General features: G+C 43.8%; 1 protein-coding gene across 1 annotated transcript in view; it reads left to right on the top strand.

The window, feature by feature from the left end:
• ADGB (androglobin) overlaps positions 1–23,485 on the top strand; it is a 1,363,241-nt gene that overhangs the window by 67,994 nt on the left and 1,271,762 nt on the right. Inside the window, exon 4 of the mRNA XM_086927423.1 lies at positions 22,083–22,154. Coding sequence (XP_086783549.1) covers positions 22,083–22,154 — 72 coding nt within the window. The remainder of the gene's footprint in view (positions 1–22,082; positions 22,155–23,485) is intronic.

A 23,485-nucleotide genomic window follows, 5' to 3' on the forward strand; every position in this document is an offset into this window, starting at 1 on the left:
CCCCGCATCCTCATGTGAGTGTAAATTACTGTAAAAGCCTGATAAAGGAAACCGAAAATTGTGTCACCATTTGGGGGTTAACTGAATAACCGAGTGAAAACACGGTACTACCTTCTGGCGAAACGGAAGATGGTGAAGAAGAACAATACAAACAATGAAAACCTGACTGCCTCTTTAAAATGTGTATGGACTGTTGTCCGCCCTCAGTGTCTTTTAAGTCACGTTACATATAAAAAACTTAACGAACCCATCGTAGCGAACCAACTATTGGCATATGATTAAGACTCAGGGAGCCGAAACGCGTAATGCCTGTTTCCTCACCGAATAAAGACATTTTGCAAGTACTACTGGTGTGGTCCGTGTGAAGCTGCTAGGAGTGGCGGTTGTTTTGTGTGAAATATATATATATATATATATATATATATATATATATATATATATATGTATATGTATATATATATATATATATATATATATATATATATATGTATACATATATGTATATATATATATATACACACACACACACATATTACCTACTGGCGATAGCCAGTAGGTATATATAGTTAGGACCTAGCTACCATAGGAAATCCGCAACATTCTTTTGGGAATAACTTTGGCGCCGGTTGAGGAATTTGCGTGTAATTTTCCAAAATTTAAGCCAGCTCCGTTCCGCTTCTTCCCTGGAAGTTTCGGGGGGATTCGTCATGCGGGGCCGAGAAAAAAGGGGGGTCCCAAAACGTGTTTTCCCCATGTTAATTTCCATAGGACGAATAGACAAGGCTACAGCCCGAACGGCTGAATGGAATTACACCAAACTTTGCAAAATTGTAGGGACTGGTACGCAGAAGTGCCTTTTCTATATTTGGTGAAAATTGCTCCAGTGGTTTTTATGAAAATTAACTTCATTAACACATATATATCTGGGCGGAGCCTAAACACACATCTCATTGTGAGATCTGATTGGCTGTCAGCACATCATCCAAAAAGTGTTGGCAGCCATCTTGGGACCAATATACATGATAGCACCTCATTAAAAAGCATTGTAGTTAATAGTTACATTATAAATCATTTGTTGATGGTACCATACTCATTTTAGGAAATGTGGTGAGTTCTAAGGTGATTTTGCCATGTGAAAAAGCCTTCTGCTGGGATATCATGAATCATGTTTGAAAGAAAACTATTATCTCATGCTTTTCCCACAGTGGTTTGGAAGGGGATCTATAAGCTAAACTGAAAGCATATATATATATATTTTTTTTGGTGTAAGATGTTTATTTGCACTCATCACATAAGAAAATACGTTACATGTGATTCGCCTACAACCATTCCTGGCCGGCTGCAATTTTGTGTGCCCGAACGGGCTCGCTTGGTCATGTACACGGCCCATCAGCCGACATCCAAAGGACCGGCGGCGTCTTACAGTGTAATCACAGTACCAGTATCAAGTGCCATATTCGCTCGTAAACATGTCAGGGTTCTTACTTTTTTGGTAACATTTTCTCCCAAAGGTAACTGAATTCAACCATCCACTAACTTAACTCAGAAGTGTCCATTAGCAACGAATTATCTGTGTCACAGCATCCTCCCCCTGATCCATACCATGGTTCTAGTGTACAGCAGTCAATCACCCTCCACGCACCTTTTCTAGTCGTTTTCATTTACCTCCTCTGCGGCCCCGTGCTCCAATAAATAGTGTCGAAAGTACTCCCAATAGTCCTTGGGCCTTGACCTAATCGGTAGCTCCTCCTCATAGGTAGTCAGAGTATCGTGGCAGTACGCCATATCTTCCAACCAGCTTTTAACCACCGGACCTCTTCTACTGTTCCAGTGTAGGGACACCCTCCTCTTGGCCAGTAACAGCGCTACCGCGCAGAACTTACACCTCCTCGCTCTCAACTGTGGTTCAATACCCAAGAGGCAAAGTTTAGCATCACATAGCAAGGAAGAGCCCAACATTTCATTTAACGTTTGCACCACTTGTTCCCAATAGCCCGCCACCTTGCGACAATGCCAAGCTAGATGCATGAAATCCGCCACATCCTGTTTACACCTGTTGCACTGTGAGTCCCCCTTCAACCCATATTTGTACAGTCTCTGAGGCGTATAGTACACCTGATGCAGATATTTGTAATGAATGATTCTCAAATTTCCATTTGGTGTCAGCATGTCGGTTAGCATGCACGCATAAGCCCACTCCTCCTCAGTGAGGGGTGTCACCAAGCCCTCACTCCACCTGTTTCTAGATTTGTCAGTGCTTCCCCCTATCGCGCCCTGCAAGCTTGTGTATAATTTAGACACCAGGTGAGATGCCGTGGGTGTAGTGAGTAGGAGCTGCAGCGGTGCTAGCGGCGTCGGTTCCTCCGGGTGTGCTGGGTAATGTTCCTTAAGTGCCCTCTGTAGCCTATAGTAATTAAAGCTGAATAGGATGGACGGGTTACTGATGTATTGCATTTTGTCTAACGTTTGGAAGACCCCATTTAGATACAGGTCACCCATTTTATCTATGCCTGCCCACTTCAGCAGATTCATGCCTACCTTTTCTTGTGTAACCGAGATATGCGGGTGATGTGCCAGTGGAAGTGCTGGTGCATACAGCGGCAGAGCGTTAGCTGCCCTACCCATCAGTCTCCAGGCCTCCGTGGTAGTGTCCACAGTGTTGATGTCACGTTCATGTAGTCTGGGGCGTTTGTGTAGTAGTATGTTTGCTAGTGGTATCGGGTCCGTGTCCCCTGCCTCCACCGCCACGTGTGTCAAGAAGGGTACTTTGTGGTGCCAGTAATGCGCGAATTGCGCCTGAGCGCACAAGTAGTATAGATAGAAGTCCGGTACCTTGAAGCCCCACTTAGCATATGGGAGTGTCATAGTGTGCAACTCCATTCTCGCTTGCTTCTCGGCCCAGAGCAAACTAATCACCAGTGTGTTTATATTGCGGAACACTGCCGCCGCCGGCTTAATTGGGATGTTATTAAATAAGTACAGGAACTTGGGCAGGAGCACCATTTTTACAATGGCAGTCCGGTCTGCCAGGGATAATGGGAGTTTATTCCATCGTTTAATTTTATCCTCCAAGGCCGCTATGACTCGCCCATAGTTAGTGCGTATGACTACTTCTGGGTCCCTGTGAAACCACACCCCTAAGTATTTCGTAGGTTCTTCTTGCCACTCGAGTGGGTAGTCTAGGGGTATAGGGCGTGTACTGTCCGTCAGTGCTAGGATGAGAGATTTGTCCCAGTTGATTTGTAGTCCGGAGTGGCTCCCGAACTTGATGTACTCCCGCATCAGCGGATTTAGGTTTTGTGCCGGGTCCTTGACATATAGCACCATGTCGTCAGCATATAGTGATATGTGTATGGGGCGTGATGGCATCTGTATGGCCGAGTAGTGATGGTGTTGTCTGATTTTACAGGCCAGCGGCTCCAGGACTAATGCAAAGAGCAACGGCGAGAGCGGGCAGCCCTGCCTAGTGCCTCTGCATATCTGTATAGGCTCCGAAATGTGTCTATTTATTCTGATGCGTGCCGACAGGTTGGTATATAACATGGAGATCCACCCAAGGAACATCAGGGGAAACCCCATGCGCACCAGAACCGCTTGAATGAAGGACCATCCTATGGTGTCGAACGCCTTGGCAGCATCAAGTAACACTGCCACTGCTTTCGTGTCGGGAGATAAGTAGTGCGCCAGGGCAAACAGGGTGCGTGTGTTATGTGTGGTGGCTCTGTCAGGTATAAATCCAGATTGGTCTGGCCTTATTAAGAGGGGCATAAGTGGTTTTAGCCTGTCTGCCAGTAGACTAGCGATTATTTTCGTGTCTACATTTAATAGGGACGGGGGCGATACGAATCACATTTATCTTCTTCCTTACCCGGCTTTAAGAGCGCAATGAGTAAGGCTTCTCGCATGGAGTCTGGCAGGGTCTGGGCCTCGTGTGCTGCCCCGTAGAGCCTCACCAAGTGAGGCGCGAGCAGATCTGCATATTCTTTGTAGAATTCTGTAACGTACCCATCTGGCCCCGGCGCTTTGTTGTTCGGCAATCGCTTGATAGTATCAGTAACCTCCTCCACCGTGACAGGCCTCGCTAAGTATGCCCTGTGGCCATCTGACAGCCACGCTAATTCCACATCTTCCATATAAGCGAGCAAGTCGTCCCGTGTGGGCGAGGGGCGTGCTGCGTACAGGGCGCCGTATTGTGTCATGAATTCCTTTGTAATCCCTTTAACGTTGTTCACCTTTTCCCCGGTGGCTCTACAGATGGCTGTTATGTTTTGAGGGGCCCTCCCCGAGCATATCTTGTCTGCCAGCGCCTTGCCTGGTCTGCCTCCCTCCCCATATCGCCTGGCTGTCGCCCGTTTAGTGACATATTTGAGTTCGTCAGAGGCGAACTGTCTGTGTTCAGTCAGAAGTGTCTGTATGTCTCCCAGCACCTTAGTGTCCCCTGTGTGTGTGTGTATTCGCTCCAGCCCCTGTATGGCCTCTTCGCGTGTGCGTAGTTGTTGCCGGATATCCTTCAATATACCTGAGGACGTACTTATGCATACCCCCCTGATCATGGCCTTAAACGCTTCTCACAGAAGACATGGGTCGTCCGTTGTCGGGCCGTTTATTTCGAAGTAGTCTACGATGGCTGTGTGTATAGAGATGACATACAGTTGGTCTTTTAAGGCCAAGTGAAGGGCGGCGGCTCATACTGCGGGACCGCAAGTTTTAGCAAAACTGGGTTGTGATCTGACAGTGTCCTGGGCAGATGTGAAATGTGTTTAACCCAAGTCATTATCTCCCGTGTACCCAACCAATAGTCCAGTCGCGCCCAGCTATTGTTCGCAGCATTAATGTGAGTCGCAGCTGTGGCCCCCGGGTTACCATCCCTCCATATGTCAGTCAGTTGGAGGTCTTCCATCGCGTCACCCAGCATGTGCCTTGCATTGACATGTTGTTCCGCAGTATGTGCAGCTCGGTCTAACTGGTCTTGCAGTGTTACATTAAAATCACCCCCCCACAGCACGTGGTCTACATGTTTGTCTGTGATTGTCTGCCACAGTTTTCTGTAAAACCCCGGGTCATCTACATTGGGGCCATAGGTGTTCAGCAACAGGACCCTCTGCCCCCTGACCCTTCCCTCTACCATAACACTTCTTCCCTCCGTGTCTCTGCTTACGCTCGTGATTGCAAAGTGTGTCCCCTTACGTATTAGGATACTGACCCCTCTGGAGTAGGTTGAGTAGTTCGAGCTTGTAACCGATTCCGCCCATCTATTACCCAATGTAGGTGTGTGTGTGGTGGCCTGGTGTGTTTCTTGTAAAAACACTATATCCACACGCATCCTGTCAAAGTAAGCAAACATCTGCCTGATCTTTTTCGGGTTGCCTAGCCCTCTAACATTCCACGTGAGAAGGGCTAATGTATTAACTCTCGACATTGTCACTTGTACTCATCAGGATATACCGCATGAGGTGTAACCGCATTTTACGGTTCCGTGGAGACACTGAACATTGGAGTGTATGGTGCGTGATCCACATCAAATCGGTGGAGTTGAAATAACAACCCGCATGGTTATGTATGGCCAAGGAGGTCGCCATGCTTCTCAGACACAGAGTTTGTGATTCGGACAACCCCGGTTCCCCCTCTTCCCCCCCACCCACTTTAGCACCCGAACACTGCCAAAGCCATCCCTTAACAAACAGTACCCTCTGTCGAAAACTTAGTGTGGGGCGCACCCGCTTGGGGGTGTTGCCAGGTTCACACATCTCCATCCACGTAGTGGACGTGGACAGACGCCTATTTCGGCTTCAATGTCGTGTGTAAGATATTTCACCCTTCTCCCTCCATCTGCCACCAAAAAGGAAGAGTATGACATCGATTAACCCCAAACAACATAATTCGATACATCCCAGTCTCCCATGACAGTAGAAGTTCAAGGTAGTGTCTTCAATAAGGACCGGCCCGAGGGCCTTCCAGTGTTCGCACCCCCGGTACATATTTGACTGTCTGGGGGCAAGTTAGCCTCCCGATCATGGTGTCCCTCTGTACGCCCTCCGGAGACCACCTGCCCTCCAAATACTCACTGCGCGGATGCCCATCCTAGGCCCTACCGCTGAGATGTCCAGTCCGCTCTGCATGTCTTCGTAGTCCCATAGTCTCTGGCAGAGCGCCTCGGGGTAGGCCAACTTTTGCTAGCCACAGCATCCTGGGGCCCAGTGGAGTCCCTTAGCTGCTCCGGGGGTATCGAGGTATCATGTCCGCACCACTCGTCATTCCACATCGCTCGTCGGTTCCGCTCTGTCCTGCGCCTTTCGTCGCTTCTCTTGCTGTTTGAGAAAGTCATGCGCCGCCTGTACCGTCGGCAAAATCACCGGTTTGCCCATCTTCGTGATCTTGAGTTTTGCAGGGTACAGCATTGCGTACTCGAGACCCAGGTCCCGTAGTTTCTTTTTTTGCCCATGTCTCTGGCGAGCCAAAGGACCGTGTCTCTGTCCCTGTAGTTAAGTGTGCGTGCTATGATCATTCTTGGGGTAGCCCCCGGTTTTGGTACAGGCGCCAGTGAGCGATGAGCCCTTTCGATCAGAAACACCGAGGATAGTTTGTCGGCGCCAAATATGTCTTTCAGGAGTGTTTCGACATAAGTTTCCATCTTCCCTGTGTTGGTGCATTCCGGCAGGCCCGAAATTCGGAGGTTGTTCCGCCTGGACCTAGCTTCCTGGTCCTCCACCTTAGCGTGAAGGATCTCCACTGTTTTCTCCAGACCTCCGCACACCTTCGACGTGGTTTTATGCTCGTCTTCCACTTTAGAAATCCTCTGTTATGCCTCCACGATCCGCTCGTCGTGTTTCTCTATTTTGGCCGCCATATTGTCCACCCTCTGCATCACATTGTCTAGTTTTCCGTTCATTTCCTGCAAACTCTGCTGGATTGCGCGGAGCACTGACTCCATGGCCGACCCTTCCGTCATGTCTCCGTCGCCGTCAACTTCAGGGGTGGTCGTCACATTTTTGGGCTGTTTCCTCGTTTCAAAGGGGAGCTTGGACTGTTGTTTCTCCGGCTTCCCCATGGTCCCCTGTGACAGAGGCGAGGTGTGCCCAGTCGTTTTCGGGCTGCTGGCTGTCTGCGTACCGTGCCTCGCTGGTGTCTGAGCCCCCCACCTCGGGGTACGTCTGCTCATCGACGTTGGTGGCGGCCAGGAGCGTTTTTGATGTTGCTATCTATCTGATGGCTATCTAATGGCAGAATCCTTAGCGGAGACACGCAGTGTTGCGCTATATTGCCAGGTGCGGACTGGCAGTGGAGTGCTTTGCAAGTCTTTACTGCATCAGGGGAATCGCCACGTGCTTCAGTGACATTAGCGCACAACGCACCTTCCCTGAGCGCTTAGAGCTGTTGGCGCGCTATTCAGGGGGGCAGCGGTTCGTTTCCCACAGAGTCTATCGCTGGGCAGGCTCACCTCGTGTGTGTTTACACCGAAGTCTGCTGATATTCCTCTTTGCGCTGAGGCTCCGTTTCGCCTGCTCTGAGGGCAGTCAAGGTCGCCGGTCTTATAAGTTCCAGCGCCTCCGCCATCTTGAATTTGGTGGAACGCATCGCTAAAGCCTCCGTATTCTGCCTCAGTCACCGATAACCGCTGTCCCGCGGTCCCGCAGCCCATTCAGCAACACCAGTTCGCCTTGCCACCGTCGCGTGGCAGTCCCCAGCGCCCGGCAGGCGATGTTCCGTCTCGAAGCCGGTAAACGCCAGGCGCGGCCATTTTGAGTTCACTCCGGCGGTGCTCCGCTTTTCCGCTGTTTTCTCGCTGTGTGGCTCGTGGACAGCCACAAAGGCTACACCATCGTGTCGGCTTTACATTCCGACACCGGACGCTGTCCTTTGCTCCGCGGTAACGGCAGATGAAAGGGGCGAAAGGGCCGTTATGGTCGCGTCCGTCCGGCGGAGCCGACAGTTCAGCCAGCCATTCCGCAGTGTGCCCTCTAGCGCCCCCCAACTGAAAGCATATTTTCTGTAAATTCACATTATCTTTCTCAGTCATGTGAGAATGAAGTCTGACATTCTCAGTAAAACATGACATACAACAAGGACAGAGACTGTCAGTTGATTCCTTTGTGTTCTACTGCAGCCTCCTAGAGTGTTCTAAAGAACAACTAGAGTGCTAACAGTCCTACTTTTTACAAAGGTATGGCACACCTGAAGCCATCTTGATTGTAATAAAGTGGTAACTCTTAAAACATTTAATTTAAAAAAGGAACAAAATGAGGGGGTATATTTTGCCATAGAAAGTATGATTAGTGCTGCAGAAAAATTAGGGCACATTTTGAGTGACTTCTCAAATCCTCTTCTATTTCATTAAAAAATTCTGACATGCAGACTGAAACATGCACTTTGAATACCAGCAGCAGACTTCCATGGTGAGCAGTAGCTTTTTTTTTTCATAGTCTTTTTTCCAAATTCCTGTGGAATAAGCGTAAGGCTAGAGTCTCTCTCCTCCGTCTTCAACAACCTAAACATCTTGGTGGTGTCAACTTCCCCAATATCTCACGCTTTCATTCTGCTTTTACTCTCAAGCAAATTTGGCCTTTTCTTGATACCTCGTCTCCTCCTACTACGGCTTGGAGCTCTCTGGAATTGGCTCAACTTCACCCCTTCTCCTTCCTTATTGCCTCCAATCTCACTCAACCACCTCCTAAACTACTTTCTCCTATTTTCAAACACTCCAAAGCTTTAACACTCGCCCTTTTTCGTTCATTCTCTGTACCACCTACTCTTCATATGAATACCTCACTTTGGTATAATAAATCTCTTAAATTACGTAATCGTGCGCTCCTTTGGAAGGGATGGATTGACAAAGGAATTCTCACTTACCGCCATCTTATTTCTGACAATTCCTTATTAACCTTTCCAGCACTTCGTGACTCCTTCGGTATCTCTAACAAATACTGCATACACTTTCATGAACTTCTGCCCAAACTATCCACTGTTATCCTACACAACACTCCTTCATCCTCTTCACCTCCCCTCCTTGCCTCTCCACCTAACTTTCAGGTTCCCCTTAAGGCCTCTGCTATTTTATTGACAGGCCTAAAACGAATCTTGAAATTATCTGGGAATCGGACCTCAATCAAACTTTCCCCTCACTTACCTGGGACTCTATTTGGTCCAAACTTCATTTCACCTCTCGTTCCGCTAGTACCACACAAACCCTTTATTTTTTTTATAATAGATTATTTTATACTCCCTGTGACTTGTTTAAATTTAAATTGTTAGACACTAAGAAGTGTTGGTCCTGTTCATGCACTCCTGGTGACTTTGTTCACATGTTCTTTCTTTGTCCTAAGGTCCAACTTATGTGGTCCCACATTTGGTCTACACTTAATAAGATTTTATCTACTAATGTTCCCTTTGTTATTTCTTCTGTATTTCTGGGTGGTTTGGCCCCAGTTTGGGATGTCCCACTCCATACTCGTAAATTTATTGATCTTTGCATAGCTATCGCTTTTCAAATTATAACAAGTAATTGGAAAGACACTACAAACGTGGTTTATAATGCTTGGTGGAATTTGCTCTGCCATCATCATAGACTAGATCGTGCATGTGCTTCTTCTATTCCATTGTTGATAAAACGTGATTTACTTTGGTCCCCTTTAACAGACTTTTTATCTAAAAGTGCCTCTTGATCTCATGTTATTGTTATATTTAGTATTACTGTTATTATTATTACTGTGAACTTCTCTGTATTTCATACCTCTTTCTTTCTCTTACCATATATTTTTCTATTGCTGTTCCCCTTCCATTCCCCCATTTTCCCCTTTCTTCCCTCTTTCTTTCTCTCTTCCTTCCCCACAAACTGAAAAGTTATAAAAGCATTTTTTCTTTGTATAGCGTTTTCCCCTTTTGGGGCCTTTCTTGTTTATTGGCACATTATTCTCCACAATTATTTTAATTCCTATTGCTCTTTATTTGTGCTATTGTACTGATGTTTTACATTGTTTTCTTCAACTCAATAAAGCTTTTCAAACTTAAAAAAAAAAATTCTGGCATGCAGTGTCCCAAGATGGCCACCAGAGACAAAAGAGCCCAAATGTAGCCCAAATATCACCCAGATGTAGCCCAAGTATAGCCCAATGACAGAATGTCCCAGAGTGTTCTAAAGAACATCTAGAGCGCTAACAGTCTTACTTATGACAAAAGTATGGCACACCAGAAGCCATCTTGATTGGAATGAAGTGGTAAGTCTGAAAACATTTAATTTAAAAAGGAACAAAATGAGGGGGCTCATTTTGCCATAGAAGGTATGATTAGTGCTTCAGAAAGAAAAATGAGGGCTCATTTTGAGTGACTTCTCAAATCCTCTTCTATTTCATTAAAAAAATTCTGACATGCAGACTGAAACATGCACTTTGAAGACCAGCAGCAGACTTCCCTGGTGAGCAGTAGCTTTACTACAGTGATCTAATGAGCAACTAGAGGGCTAACATTCAGAATTTATGGCAAATGTGTGACACATCTGAATGCCTTCTTGATGGAACCAAAGTAAACAAGCATTGAAAATGCAATAGATCTCGCCCTCGTTTAAGTTAAAGCCATTCTGTTTGTAATGAGGTGGCTTTTTAGCTTTGCTTTTATTAGTGTTTTTAAAACTTTCATGTAAATAACATGCATATGTATGCATATATGTATATGTATGCATGCATTTATATTTGTATTTATATAGATATGCAGATTATATATGTTTATATATGTATGTACATATATATATATATATATATATATATATATATACACATACATATATATAAATGCATATGCATATATATGCATATATATATGTGTATATGTGTGCGTGTAGAGAGAGGTAGAGAGGTAGAGGTGTAGAGGTAGAGAGGTAGAGGTAGAGAGGTAGAGGTAGAGAGGTAGAGAGGTAGAGACTAGTAGAGAGAGAAGTAGAGAGAGGTAGAGAGGTAGAGAATAGAGAGTGAGTAGTAGAGAGTAGTAGAGAGCAGTAGAGAGAGTAGCAGAGAGTGAGTAGTAGAGAGTAGTAGTGTGAATAGTAGAGTGAGCAGTAGAGAGTAGTAGAGAGTAGGTAGTAGAGTGTGAGTAGTAGAGAGTAGTAGAGAGTAAGTAGTAGAGTGAGTAGTAGAGAGCAGTAGAGAGTGAGTAGTAGAGAGTAGTAAAGAGTGAGTAGTAGAGAGTAGTAGAGAGTGAGTAGTAGAGAGTGAGTAGTAGAGAGTAGTAGAGTGAGTAGCAGAAAGAGAGAATAGTAGAGAGTAGTAGAGAGTGAGTAGTAGAGTGAGTAGTAGAGAGTAGTAGAGAGAGAGTAGTAGAGATTGAGTAGTAGAGCGTAGTAGAGAGTGAGTAGTAGAGTGAGTAGTAGAGAGTGAGTAGTAGAGCGTAGTATAGAGAGAGTAGTAGAGAGTGAGTAGTAGAGAGTAGTAGAGAGTGAGTAGTAAAGAGTGAGTAGTTGAGAGAGAGTAGTAGAGAGTGAGTAGTAGAGAGTAGAGGGTAGTAGAGAGTGAGTAGTAGAGAGTAGTATATAGTGAGTAGGAGGGAGTGAGTAGTAGAGAGAGAGTAGTAGAGAGTAGTAGAGTAGTAGAGAATGAGTAGTAGAGAGTGAGTTTTAGAGAGTAGTGGAGTAGTAGAGAGTAGTAGAGAGCAGTAGAGAGAGTAGCAGAGAGTGAGTAGTAGAGAGTAGTAGAGTGAATAGTAGAGTGAGTAGTAGAGAGTAGTAGAGAGTGAGTAGCAGAGAGTGAGTAGTAGAGAGTAGTAGAGAGTAAGTAGTAAAGTGAGTAGTCGAGAGCAGTAGAGAGCGAGTAGTAGAGAGTAGTAAAGAGTGAGTAGTAGAGAGTAGTAGAGAGTGAGTAGTAGAGAGTAGTACAGAGTGAGTAGCAGAGAGAGAATAGTAGAGAGTAGTAGAGGGTGAGTAGTAGAGTGAGTAGTAGAGAGCAGTAGAGTGTGAGTAGTAGAGAGTAGTAGAGAGTGAGTAGTAGAGAGTAGTAGAGAGTGAGTAGCAGAGAGAGAGAATAGTAGAGAGTAGTAGAGAGTGAGTAGTAGAGTGAGTAGTAGAGAGTAGTAGAGAGAGAGCAGTAGAGAGTGAGTAGTAGAGAGTAGTAGAGAGTGAGTAGTAGAGTGAGTAGTAGAGAGTGAGTAGTAGAGAGTAGTATAGAGAGATTAGTAGAGAGTGAGAAGTAGAGAGTGAGTAGTAGAGAGTGAGTAGTAGAGAGAGAGTAGTAGAGAGTGAGTAGTAGAGAGTAGAGAGTAGTAGAGAGTAGAGAGTAGTAGAGAGTGAGTAGTAGAGAGTAGTAGATAGTGAGTAGGAGGGAGTGAGTAGTAGAGAGTAGTAGAATAGTAGAGAATGAGTAGTAGAGAGTGAGTATTAGAGAGTAGTGGAGTAGTAGAGAGTGAGTAGTAGAGAGTAGTGGAGAATATTCCAAAGTTTGGCACAGCACCACTTGCACAATAAGTCCAATCAAATCATATCACTTAGAGTCCTTAATGAAGCGCTGAATCTTGGTGTATATTCAAATGCTGTTATTTTCCTTAAGTTTATGTACCACAGCCAGCCGACGCGTTTCGTTCTGTACAACAGAACTTCTTCAGGGCGTTCTTATTTCCTTCAAGTTATACCGGTATCCTGTTGTCATATAACTAGATATTTCTTGCAAATGTTAGATGAGACGTAAGTACATTCTTATTCAAAGTGACTAGGTACCAATTTTACCCACACAATTCGGGCAGACTTGAGAAATTTATAGCATCCTCAAAGTCAGTCTTTCAAAAATTCCAAAGTATAGGACACGATAATCCAAATCCAAATGTTTCTCAAGGAAAGTCATTTTCAATCGTTCGGAATATCGGCGTTTGGGCAGATATGACCCAGGGACCCCCAGTATGCAAGGGGAATTAGTCCCCCCTCTGCAAACGCGCCAGTGGCCTGCGTTGCAGAGAGGTGTAAAAAGGGGCATAGCCTCATTACACCTCTGTGCAATGCAGCACCCTGGCGCATACTGGAGGTTCCAGGTGGGCTAGTTGGCCCCCAGGGACCCCCAGTATGCAAGGGGAATTAGTTCCCCCTCTTCAAACATGCACGGGGGCTGCGTTGCAGATAGGTGTAAAAAAGGGTGTGGCCTCATTACACCTCTCTACAATGCAGCCCCCTGGCGCATACTGTAGGCTCCTGGTGAGCTAGTTGGCCTCCAGGGACCCCCAGTATGCAAGGGGAATTTGTTCCCCCTCTGAAAAACGTGCCAGGGCGCTGCGTTGCAGAGAGGTGTAACAAGGGGCATAGCCTCATTACACCTCTGCAATGCATCCCCCTGGCGCATACTGGAGGTTCCAGGTGGGCTAGTTTGCCCCCTGGCGCATACTGGAGATTCCTGGTGGGCTTTCAGGTCTTATATAGTTAGGAATTAGCATTAAAAAAACCTTTGAAATTCACTGAAAAAACATAGGTTTCAGGCCTTATATAGTTAGGAATTAGCATTTAAAAACCTTGCAAATTCACTGAAAAAACTATAGGTTTCAGGCCTTATATAGTTAGGAATTAGGATTTAAAAAACCTTTGAAATTCACTGAAAAACCATAGGTTTCAGGCCCTATATAGTTAGGAATTAGCATTTAAAAAACCTTTAAAATTCACTCAAAAAACTATACGTTTTAGGGGTATTATAGTTAGCTGTACATTTCACTCATACAAAACCATTGAAATTGCTCCTATATAGTTAGTTGTACTAACTATTTTCCCGCCCCCGCAATCCACTGCTGATGATGTCACTTATTACATCATTCATGACATGGTCGGTGACATCACTGATGACATCTCAAATGACATCACTGATGACATCACTGATGACATCATCCACGTGACAATCACATACACCTTTTCATACACTAGTAAAATCTTTCATCACTCTTTGTAAAATACAGAGTATCATATTTGAATCCATTGTTACAGCAATACAAGTATCTAAAAACCCACACAGTGATTCATAGATGTATACACACATCTAATCACTTACCTGTAGATTCACTCATACATGCTGTCAAATGTCAATGAACAATAGAACACTATCAAAAATAATTATACACCTAAATCGACATTACACACCAGCACACATCCTATTCACATATGAAGTCATCCTACTCACTTATGCAAACAATGGATCATACTTACATATTTACTTAGCTACACACTTATAAAAACACAACTTCATCTATTCATTTAGATAGTAAGTCATACTTAGTGAATTATAAAATCATTATTACAAGTATAAAGTTATCCATACAGTCACTCACACAATCATTGAGTCTTAGGTATACTTATTTATATACAACAACTGACACATACACTGGCTCTTATTTTACTAGTTTGTTGGACATGTACCACTGAGAAATATCTTTGCTCATCACCACACCCATAAAGATATTCACTCACCCAAACAACTGTTAGAACATGTAGTTTTAACTTCATATATCTAGTGAATCAACTATTCACACATCTTTGGGCAGTCAAACACCCCCCACCGAACCACACACACATTCACTCTCCCATACAAATACTTAGTTAACTAATCAATAACTAATATAGACTTTCACATAGCTAGTAACCAACTGGAGAACCAGTTTACACAACAACTGACAAAGTGATACAGATATTCAAACAGTTTAGTCACTATCCACTATATTTAGTGAGACACTATAAATTGGTCACGTAAACAGTCAATTACACTACTACTAAATCCTCCATCCAAATGTTTATTTTTATATATCCACTCATTGTTCAATGCAAATTGCTATATATATAATGCATATTTAAATAAAGAAGCAAACCACATTCACTTGATGATGTCATCAGTGATGTCATCAGTGATTCATTTGAGATGTCATCAGTGATGTCACTGACCATGTCATGAATGATGTAATATGTGACATCATCAGCAGTGGATTGCGGGTGCGCGAAATATAGTTAGTACAACTAACTATATAGGAGCAATTTAAATGGTGTTGTAAGAGTGAAACGTCCAGCTAACTATAACACCCCTAAAACATATAGTTTTTTGAGTGAATTTTAAAGGTTTTTTAAATGCTAATTCCTAACTATATAGGGCCTGAAACCTATGGTTTTTTCAGTGAAAAAAAATTATATATATATATATATATATATATATATATTTATTTATATATATATATATATATATATATATTAATTTATTTATATATTTATACAGTTACTGAGTGTATGTGTGTGAGTATATAGCATCAAAATAGCCTTGGCCTTGGTCACAAGCTTAATTGTATATTTTAAAAACTGTATGGTGCTATATGGCACTAACATAATAGTACTCCATGTTAAATAGGGTAAAGGCAGAATGCATCTAATGTAGACGTCAGAGGTATGTTTGAAAGTAGGTTGTGGCTTAAAGCCAAACTCAAATCTAAAATCTCTTTGAGAATGGCCAAAGCTTCTGTTGACATTATATTAATCAAAAGTGGATAGCTAAGCACATGCACATAATAAAAATTCAGAATACAGTGGTATAGACATATTGTATTCACTGTACATGTCTTTGCTAGAACTTCACTTAAGATTTTGAGACATTGCAATTAATTGAATAATGTAGAATGTAGGGGCACCCTGCTTAGAGGTGGTTTATCTCATACTGCTGTTATAAGCATGGCTGTAATGTTCTGTAACATGTTAATCTCAGAAATGTGCATAGTGTATTTTTATTACACTACGGAGTGTTGTCCATAGTGCCTGACAGAAAGTGTCATTACAGTGGCAAATGTAAACCTGTCAACATCTTGATTTTGAAATTCCTGGTAACGTGAAGCTTATAAGAGAGTAACGGTGATCCCATTAAGGTGAATAGAAAAGTGCCCACAAAATGTAGCATGTTGAATGACTTCAAGTCCACCTACCCTGTAGAATGATGGTGCCACAATGATTGTATCATGTCATCTGCGATTTCATCAATAATGGTATTAGAGATTTTATCAGTAATGGTATTTGCTATGCCATGAGGGATGCAATATGTGAGATCAAATACAGTGCATGGCTTGGGCACAAGTTATAGTTAGCTCAGTAAGCTATATTGATGAATTTCATAGTTTTTTGTTTTCATATCTTTGCATGGTAGTAATATGCAGACATACATGCTTCATATGGACTACCCTTCCCTTCCATGTGTGATCTTGCCAATTCCCTTCTTTTTGTTGAACAGTGTGGACTCAGACCTCACTTTATCTTTTAGGCTCAGCAACTTCGTCACATGTGGCCTTAGCCCAGATACCCTTTGCATCTTTTTATCTTTTTAATAGATATCTGGACGGCAATCCAGTCCATCATTTCTTTGCCCACCATTCCACCTTGGCAGAAACAGGTCTGAGATTGGTTGTGTTCCCATCTGTAGAGATCCTGATCTAGCAGTATGGACTAACTAGACTTTTCCTTTTGGAGAGGTTCGAGGCTGATTTGCATATGTCCGGTTTATATCTAGAGGGTTTTAGTAGACACCCTGTGTGTGACAGCTATACCCAGACAACGGTCCTACAGTCTCTGTGCCATAGGAACCAAAATGAACTTCACTAACAAAACATATGTAGGCTGAAACTGGTATGGGATGGAGGGAATCTGTTCTGGCATTTTAGTCTGACCTGTTCCTGTTGGAGGAGGCCAAAGCTGGCTTTCATATGACAGTTATCTGCCTGAAGTAGCGTAGTTGGTGAAAACTGATGGAATGGATTCCACACTGAGTGACCACTAAGATTAATTCAAGCATTCCCTCCATCAAGCTGTTAGTTGAGGTTGACATGTTGCGGGGATTCTGCTCATGCACAGAACTATGCGCAGAAACCAGGACCCTAGTATATTGTGGTGTACAAAAACCCTCCTCAGTATCCAGAACCCCAATCCAACTAGCATCAGTGTCTCATTCATTTTCCGGGCTACATCGAAGCTACCAATGATTAGATAACCCCGAACAAGCGACTTAGGAACCTCTCAGAAATAGTGGGAATCAAAAACACTCTGGCGTTTTTATTCTCATTTAATTCCACAACGTGAGTAATCAGAGACACTGGATAGTTTAAAATGTTTATTTTAACTACGTGCTCTAGGATGCAGTATCTTTGCCAACATAAGTAAAAAGATGCTTACAATCAATACAATCAGCATTGTTACAATTCCATAAAATACAAAGGGAGAAATAATATTATAATGATAGTGGAACCCGTTCCATAGCACCTTGTGTACCACCCTCCCCTTGCTAGGAGCTAGCTTTTATAATAATACAAGATCTCTAGGTTAAAATGGGGAACCCCATACCTCCAAAGTTGGGTGAAGTGAATCACATCCCAGATCAGCATAGCTCTTTGTCGATGTGTTACAGGGGAAATTAGAAGCCCCTTTAGGGTGTGGTCACCTGTGGTCACAAGCCACAAACTACCCCGCAGCAACTCTTCACTGAGGACAAGGAAGAAAGATATGAGATGACAAAGATCACATTTGAAGTGGAACTTTTATTTGTTAAATCACCAGTATATCAATAAATGCATATTATTTCATGTAACTAAGCAAAACCATTATGAAAATCTGACTTCACTCTGTCAAGCATAAATGCTAGATGACAAATGCTCAAACTTTTATAAGGCAAGCTGGAATAAGGATCTATTAAAAGACATTTTTAAATCAATTAGGTATTTAAAAAAGCACAGAATACATTCTATGAAAATATGGCACCTAGAAACAAGCTTTTCGGAAGAAAATTACCCATGCAGATATTTTAACATTATAAAGAGACCCACGAATGAAGGGACTAGGATCTTTAAAAGGTACAATTGAAATTAGTTAGAGAATACAGAACACATTTTATAAAATCCATTGCCTAGAGACTGCCTAACTAGGGAGACTAGCCATACAAGTCCTAATCACTTAAAGAAACCTAAAATATAAGGAATTGGGTGTGGATGAAAAATTCCAAGCATAGTCAGATGATTTAAAAAGGCAAAAATATTATCTAGCTTTGGGAGTTACCACCTGAGAGAGGCTTTGACGTCCCAAGTCAGAAATACGGCCGGCCGGAGAACCCACGCATGTGATGGTCACAGCAGAAGAGTTCTGGCTTCTAATTACAGTGATAGATCTAATATACCTGAAAAATGCAGAACTGACACTGTGCTGACGCCCTTACTGACGCAGGTGGCTTGACCGCATGTCCTTTTGCAAAGTTAAATTTGTAACCAAAGTCAGCAAACATAACTATGATGCGGTCAACGCGACAGAGATGCAGCCATAATTCATTGTCCGTGAGATAAATATCATCAAGTATGAGTACGCATCAGGGTCAATGCCGTCTAAAAAAAAGACGACACGTGCAGCAAAGACACCTGGGCTGTTTTTATAGCCTATGGCAAATCTTTTAAATTATTTTGTTTCCTGCCACAAGTGAACGCTGTCCATTGACTACTAAGAGAGGACAGGTTATGACTAAAAAAGCCATTGGAAATATCTAGTGTGGTTTTAAACCTTTTACGCACAAGACTATCCATGAGTGCAGAACTGTGGGTGTTTTGTACCGCACATGTACGCACATGTATGACAATGAGAGTTTAAATGCCGATATTCCAAAACTAGGCAGTACGACCGATCAGGTTTGGTTACAGTGAAATATTGTATGTTACCTTCTATTAAAAGAACTATATCATATAGTCTGTCAGGGGGAGTCACTCTAGTGTCAGCGGTTTCCGCTGTCGCCTTCAGATACGGACACAGTGCTTGCAGCACTATTGTAGCCTCAGCTGCCGAGCAGTGTTAAAGCCCATGTCAGGTTCCGAAGCTGTGTTCTGACTATCTGTGGCCTACCTTGCGGTTAACGCAGCATCTTTCTTTTTCTGAAACTGAGGGCGTTAACTTGAAAAGTTATCCTGCTTTCCTTTACCGTAAGCCGGGGCGGGGCTGCTCACATAGCAAGAAAAGGTTAAGATCGAGGACCTCACTGTAATCCAGCTGAATGTAGGAGGCAATTCTATCCTCTCTAGCCAAGCCTTGAAGCCTACCAAAAGAAATCGTCTACAACAATTTCACAGGGTAATTTAGCTAGAAAATAGACTTAAACAACGAGGATCCACTTGATCCCATTTAAAAACAAGCATTTACAATGCAATGGTCTCGGCATTGTTAAAGTTAGAGCTATTGGCATTGCTCGTAACATTATTTTTATTTATATTTTTGTTTTTAAAACATATAAATAAATGGCATTGTCATTTACAATGCCAATAGCTTAATCTCTTGCAAATGCGAGACCTATTGCATTTGTACCCACACACAGAGCCACACACACAAAGCCACCCACACACACACATACAGAGCCACACACACAAAGCCACCCACACAGTGCCCCCTACACACACAGAGCCACCCGCAAATAGAGCCACCTACAAAAAAAGATACACACAGAGCCCCCCACACACACACACAGAGCTTCCCCCACCCACACACACAGAGCCCCCCACACACACTCACACAGAGCCCCCCACACACAGAGCCACACACACACCCACACACACAGAGCCCCCCACACACACACAGACCCCCCCACACAAAGAGACACACACACACACACACATACACACAGAGCCACCGACACACCCACACAGAGCCCCACACAGAGCCACACACATACACACACACAGAGCCCCCCACACACACACAGAGCCCCACACACACTCACACAGTGCCCCACACACACTCACACAGAGCCCCACACACACTCACACAGAGCCCCACACACACTCACACAGAGAGCCACACACACACACTCACTCAGAGAGCCACCCTCACACGGAGAGCCACACACCACCTGCCTTCTTTGTTATTCCTGTGTGTGCCATGGCTCAAAATTCTGTGCCAATCTGTCCAGAACCACCCCATCCTGCGTGCCATTTTCTAAGCATGGGGCAATGTTTCCTGTTATTCCTAATATAGAGATTGTTTTTAATACCTCCAGAATCCCCCTGTCCCCTCCTGTCCTGGTTCTTGGTGCTAAGGATGCGGTCAGGCAGGCCTTGTTTCCCTGCCCAGGCCAGGTCTGCCACTGAATCTTCTTGTAAGTAAACGCACTTGGCTCCTCGAGCCGCCCCCTTTGGATACGTTTGTTGTCATTCCTGCCCTCTTGCACTTTTAAGGGAAGTAAAGGCTGGGGCCCTCTCACACCGCTGCAAGCGTGTCCTCCTCCCCACAGTAATCTCTGAGCTGCAGAAGTCCCCCTGTGCTGTCAGCCCGCATTTGTGGAGAGGAGGCAGTGAAAACGTCCAGTCACTTGAATGCTTCCATGGCCCCCGAATCGCAAAAAGACGGGGCTTGAACAGAGTGATGCCCCTCTCCTCCAATGGCTGGCCTCCGTTTTGGAAGCCAGCCAATAGAGAAGAGGGGCGGGTTCAAGCCCCACTGTAGCCAAACCAAAAAATCTCGAACTCCGCCCACTGCCTACGCAGTGCGACGGAGGCCGAGACCTAAAAATCGGTATAATAGCAGAAAGGTACAATGTGTCGGAGCTCTGGAATGTTCTTATACAGGTCCATGGGGACCTCACACAGACCATGGTTCCTATTGGAGAGGCTGCCCATACTGGCCTTGAGCACTCCGGTAAGCAACAGTTTAATCCTCCCCAGATCAACAGAAGGCAAAGACATTTCGGTAGTAACTTGATCATTTTAGTCATATGATGAGGCCTAATCAGTTCTCCCCAGAAATAGCTACTATAGCTTGTGCGTAATCAGAAATGTAAGTTCTGCCAAAATTGAGAAATCCTAATGAGGACAGTCATTTCCTTAATGTATTTGGAGGTTGCAATTGTGTACACTTCTTCGAAAAATTAGCCCCACAACTCTTGCCCTTGTGTGTAAGTTCATAGCCGAGGAAAAGGACACTTAGAAAAGCTATATTAGATTTCTTTAAGTTGAATTGATAGCCAAGTTCAGCAAATCCCAATATTATGCGATTTACTCTGGCTAAAAGTGTGGGAAAGGGGAACTAGGTGTAATGAGGGATTACAAACTCCCTTTACAATTATTTGTGTTACCTTTAGAGTAGCTCTTGTGTATTGCTGGGGTCATAAAGCAGAGGTCAGTGTTGCTCTTTCGTCCTCTTGAACAGTATGCGTCTACACATCAGAAAATGTGTCATATTGTCAAAGCTTGAATGCATTTATTTGAACACTTTAGCTTTTCATAGGGATATATCAGCTACTTGTTCTCTGAGTTTTTGACACAAATAAGCTGTGTTGTTCCAAAAGCCATAGTGGAACGTTTTTATCAAGTGTTCTTACATAGGAAAAAATAACAACAAATTATTAAATCACTTAGGGGCACATGCATCATTGAAGAATACTGGTCGCTGCGAATCCGCCCCTTTGGGAGTGGTATTTTTGCATTTGGGATGCATCAACCCAAATGAAATGTTTCAAATTTTGTGATTACCTAAATTGCAAATGCATTTAGGGAATCGCAAATTGCGATTCCCTAAATGCAATGCATGATGCTCTTCATAATTGCGATTTCGCAATTTAGAATCTCAAATTACTATCAATTTTAGGTTGATGGTAATTTGTGAAAACTCAGAAAAATGCACCAAAGTGCATTTTCCAAAGTGTCAAGTTGCGCACACATATGCCTGTGGGGCATGTGTGTGCGCAACATGTGGCCACATGCCAATTTCAGGGGTGCATCAGGGTGGCCTTTTGGCCCCCTTGTATTGTGAAATTGCATGCACAACATGCGTGTACCTATTTGGTGCTCGCAAATTGTGCATGTAATTCCCATTAATTCCTATGGGCCTCCAGGCTATTACTTAGTTGCAAATCACAATTTGCAATTCACAATTAAGGAATATGTAGGATACACTAATATTTTTGCGAAACCTACATGAATAGGTCATTGCAATTCCATAATTGCGATTCCTTAATAATCGCAATTATGGATTCGCAGTTGCCTACATTGATGCATGTGATCTTTGGAGTAAGGGCCATGTCTCTAACCTGCAATGGTTTATCATTACTAAAATGTCCTTAACATAAGTGGTTTTATATTTTATTATTGCTTTTCAGCCTCCTGTGATAGTAAAAGAAGAAAATTCAATAGATATTTTGATGTCAAACGATCATTTATTCGATAGTGAGGTAAGTGTAAAGCTGATATTCAGCAGAATCTTTTATGCTTTTATGATGAACTTAGACCTGCACACAAACAGAAGCAAGCATGCCAACCTATAAAAAGATGCAGATATAAATAGTCTACTCTCACAAACTGAATGTTTTTCCAATGTGCATCAGATATATTTCTCTAACCACGTGTGATTGTCGTTGTTTTGTCCTAATGGGATTTTTAGGCAGGGTCAATAAACTGCTTTAGCTGTCTCACCATCCTCTTATCACTAAAAATAGTACACATTGAGGGGCTTTGGTCAGCCTAATTACAGTCATTAGTCACTTGGAGGGTGAATGACTTGTAGATTCAGCCCTTACTACAGCATACATAGAAAGGGGGAGCGGCAAGCTCCTATCACCTATTTACTGTGTCGGCACTGTAATTTCCAACTAGATCGGCTTTCTGATCTATACAACAATGGTGCTCTGTTATTCTTCCAGGGCCAGCAGAACATTACAGGCTTGGGGATATGTGGGCCCGGGGGAAAGGCTGAGCCACAACTGCAAGGGTGATTGCCATACCTCTTGACACATGGGCTTGACCGTCGGGCAATCTCGCGACTATATGTGTAGTGATCTATAGGAAGAGACAAGATAGAACGTGCTACCGGTGTGGCCTTGACTTCCCACACGCCGGTGCGTGCCCGGCAATGGGCCTGAAATGCATAAAATGCAACAGAGACAATCACTTTGCGCGTGCCTGCATGAGTAGACAGTTTACAAATGACCGGGGAAGACCTGCAAGACCGTGAGCAGTAACGAGCAGGCATGCCAGGCATATGAAGACGGCAAATTGCAGCTCCTCAGGTGAATCAGGAGGAACAGTCACGTCAGAAAGGGCGGGACGGCTGTATTTGATGTCAGATGCACCTAAGGAAGAACGAAGGCAAGACCACATCAACGCTGTGGAGAAGCAACAAATAAATAAAACAGCAACGGTGGAGATTGAAGTAGGATGCCACAGGACACGCTTCGTGCTTGATAGTGGGGCCACGTGCAACATCATGTGCACGTGGGAGTACGAGAAGATGAAGATAAGACCGCCACCATCACCATCGACCGTCGATGTTTTCACCTGGGGCTCGAAGAAGCTGGTGGAAAACATGGGGAGGTTCATAGAAACACTAATGTACAAGGACCGGTCATGCAGAGAAGAGATACATGTGCTACGGGAAACATCCCGGCACCATGCCTACTGAGCAATGTCACGGTGCAGGTAATGGCCCTCCTAGCCATGACATACCCCATGTCAGAGAAACAAAACATTCTACAAGAACATCCAGCCATACTGCCAGGCCTAGGAA

Source organism: Lissotriton vulgaris, chromosome 6 (assembly GCF_964263255.1).
Source record: "Lissotriton vulgaris chromosome 6, aLisVul1.2, whole genome shotgun sequence".
Lineage (NCBI taxonomy): Eukaryota > Metazoa > Chordata > Amphibia > Caudata > Salamandridae > Lissotriton > Lissotriton vulgaris.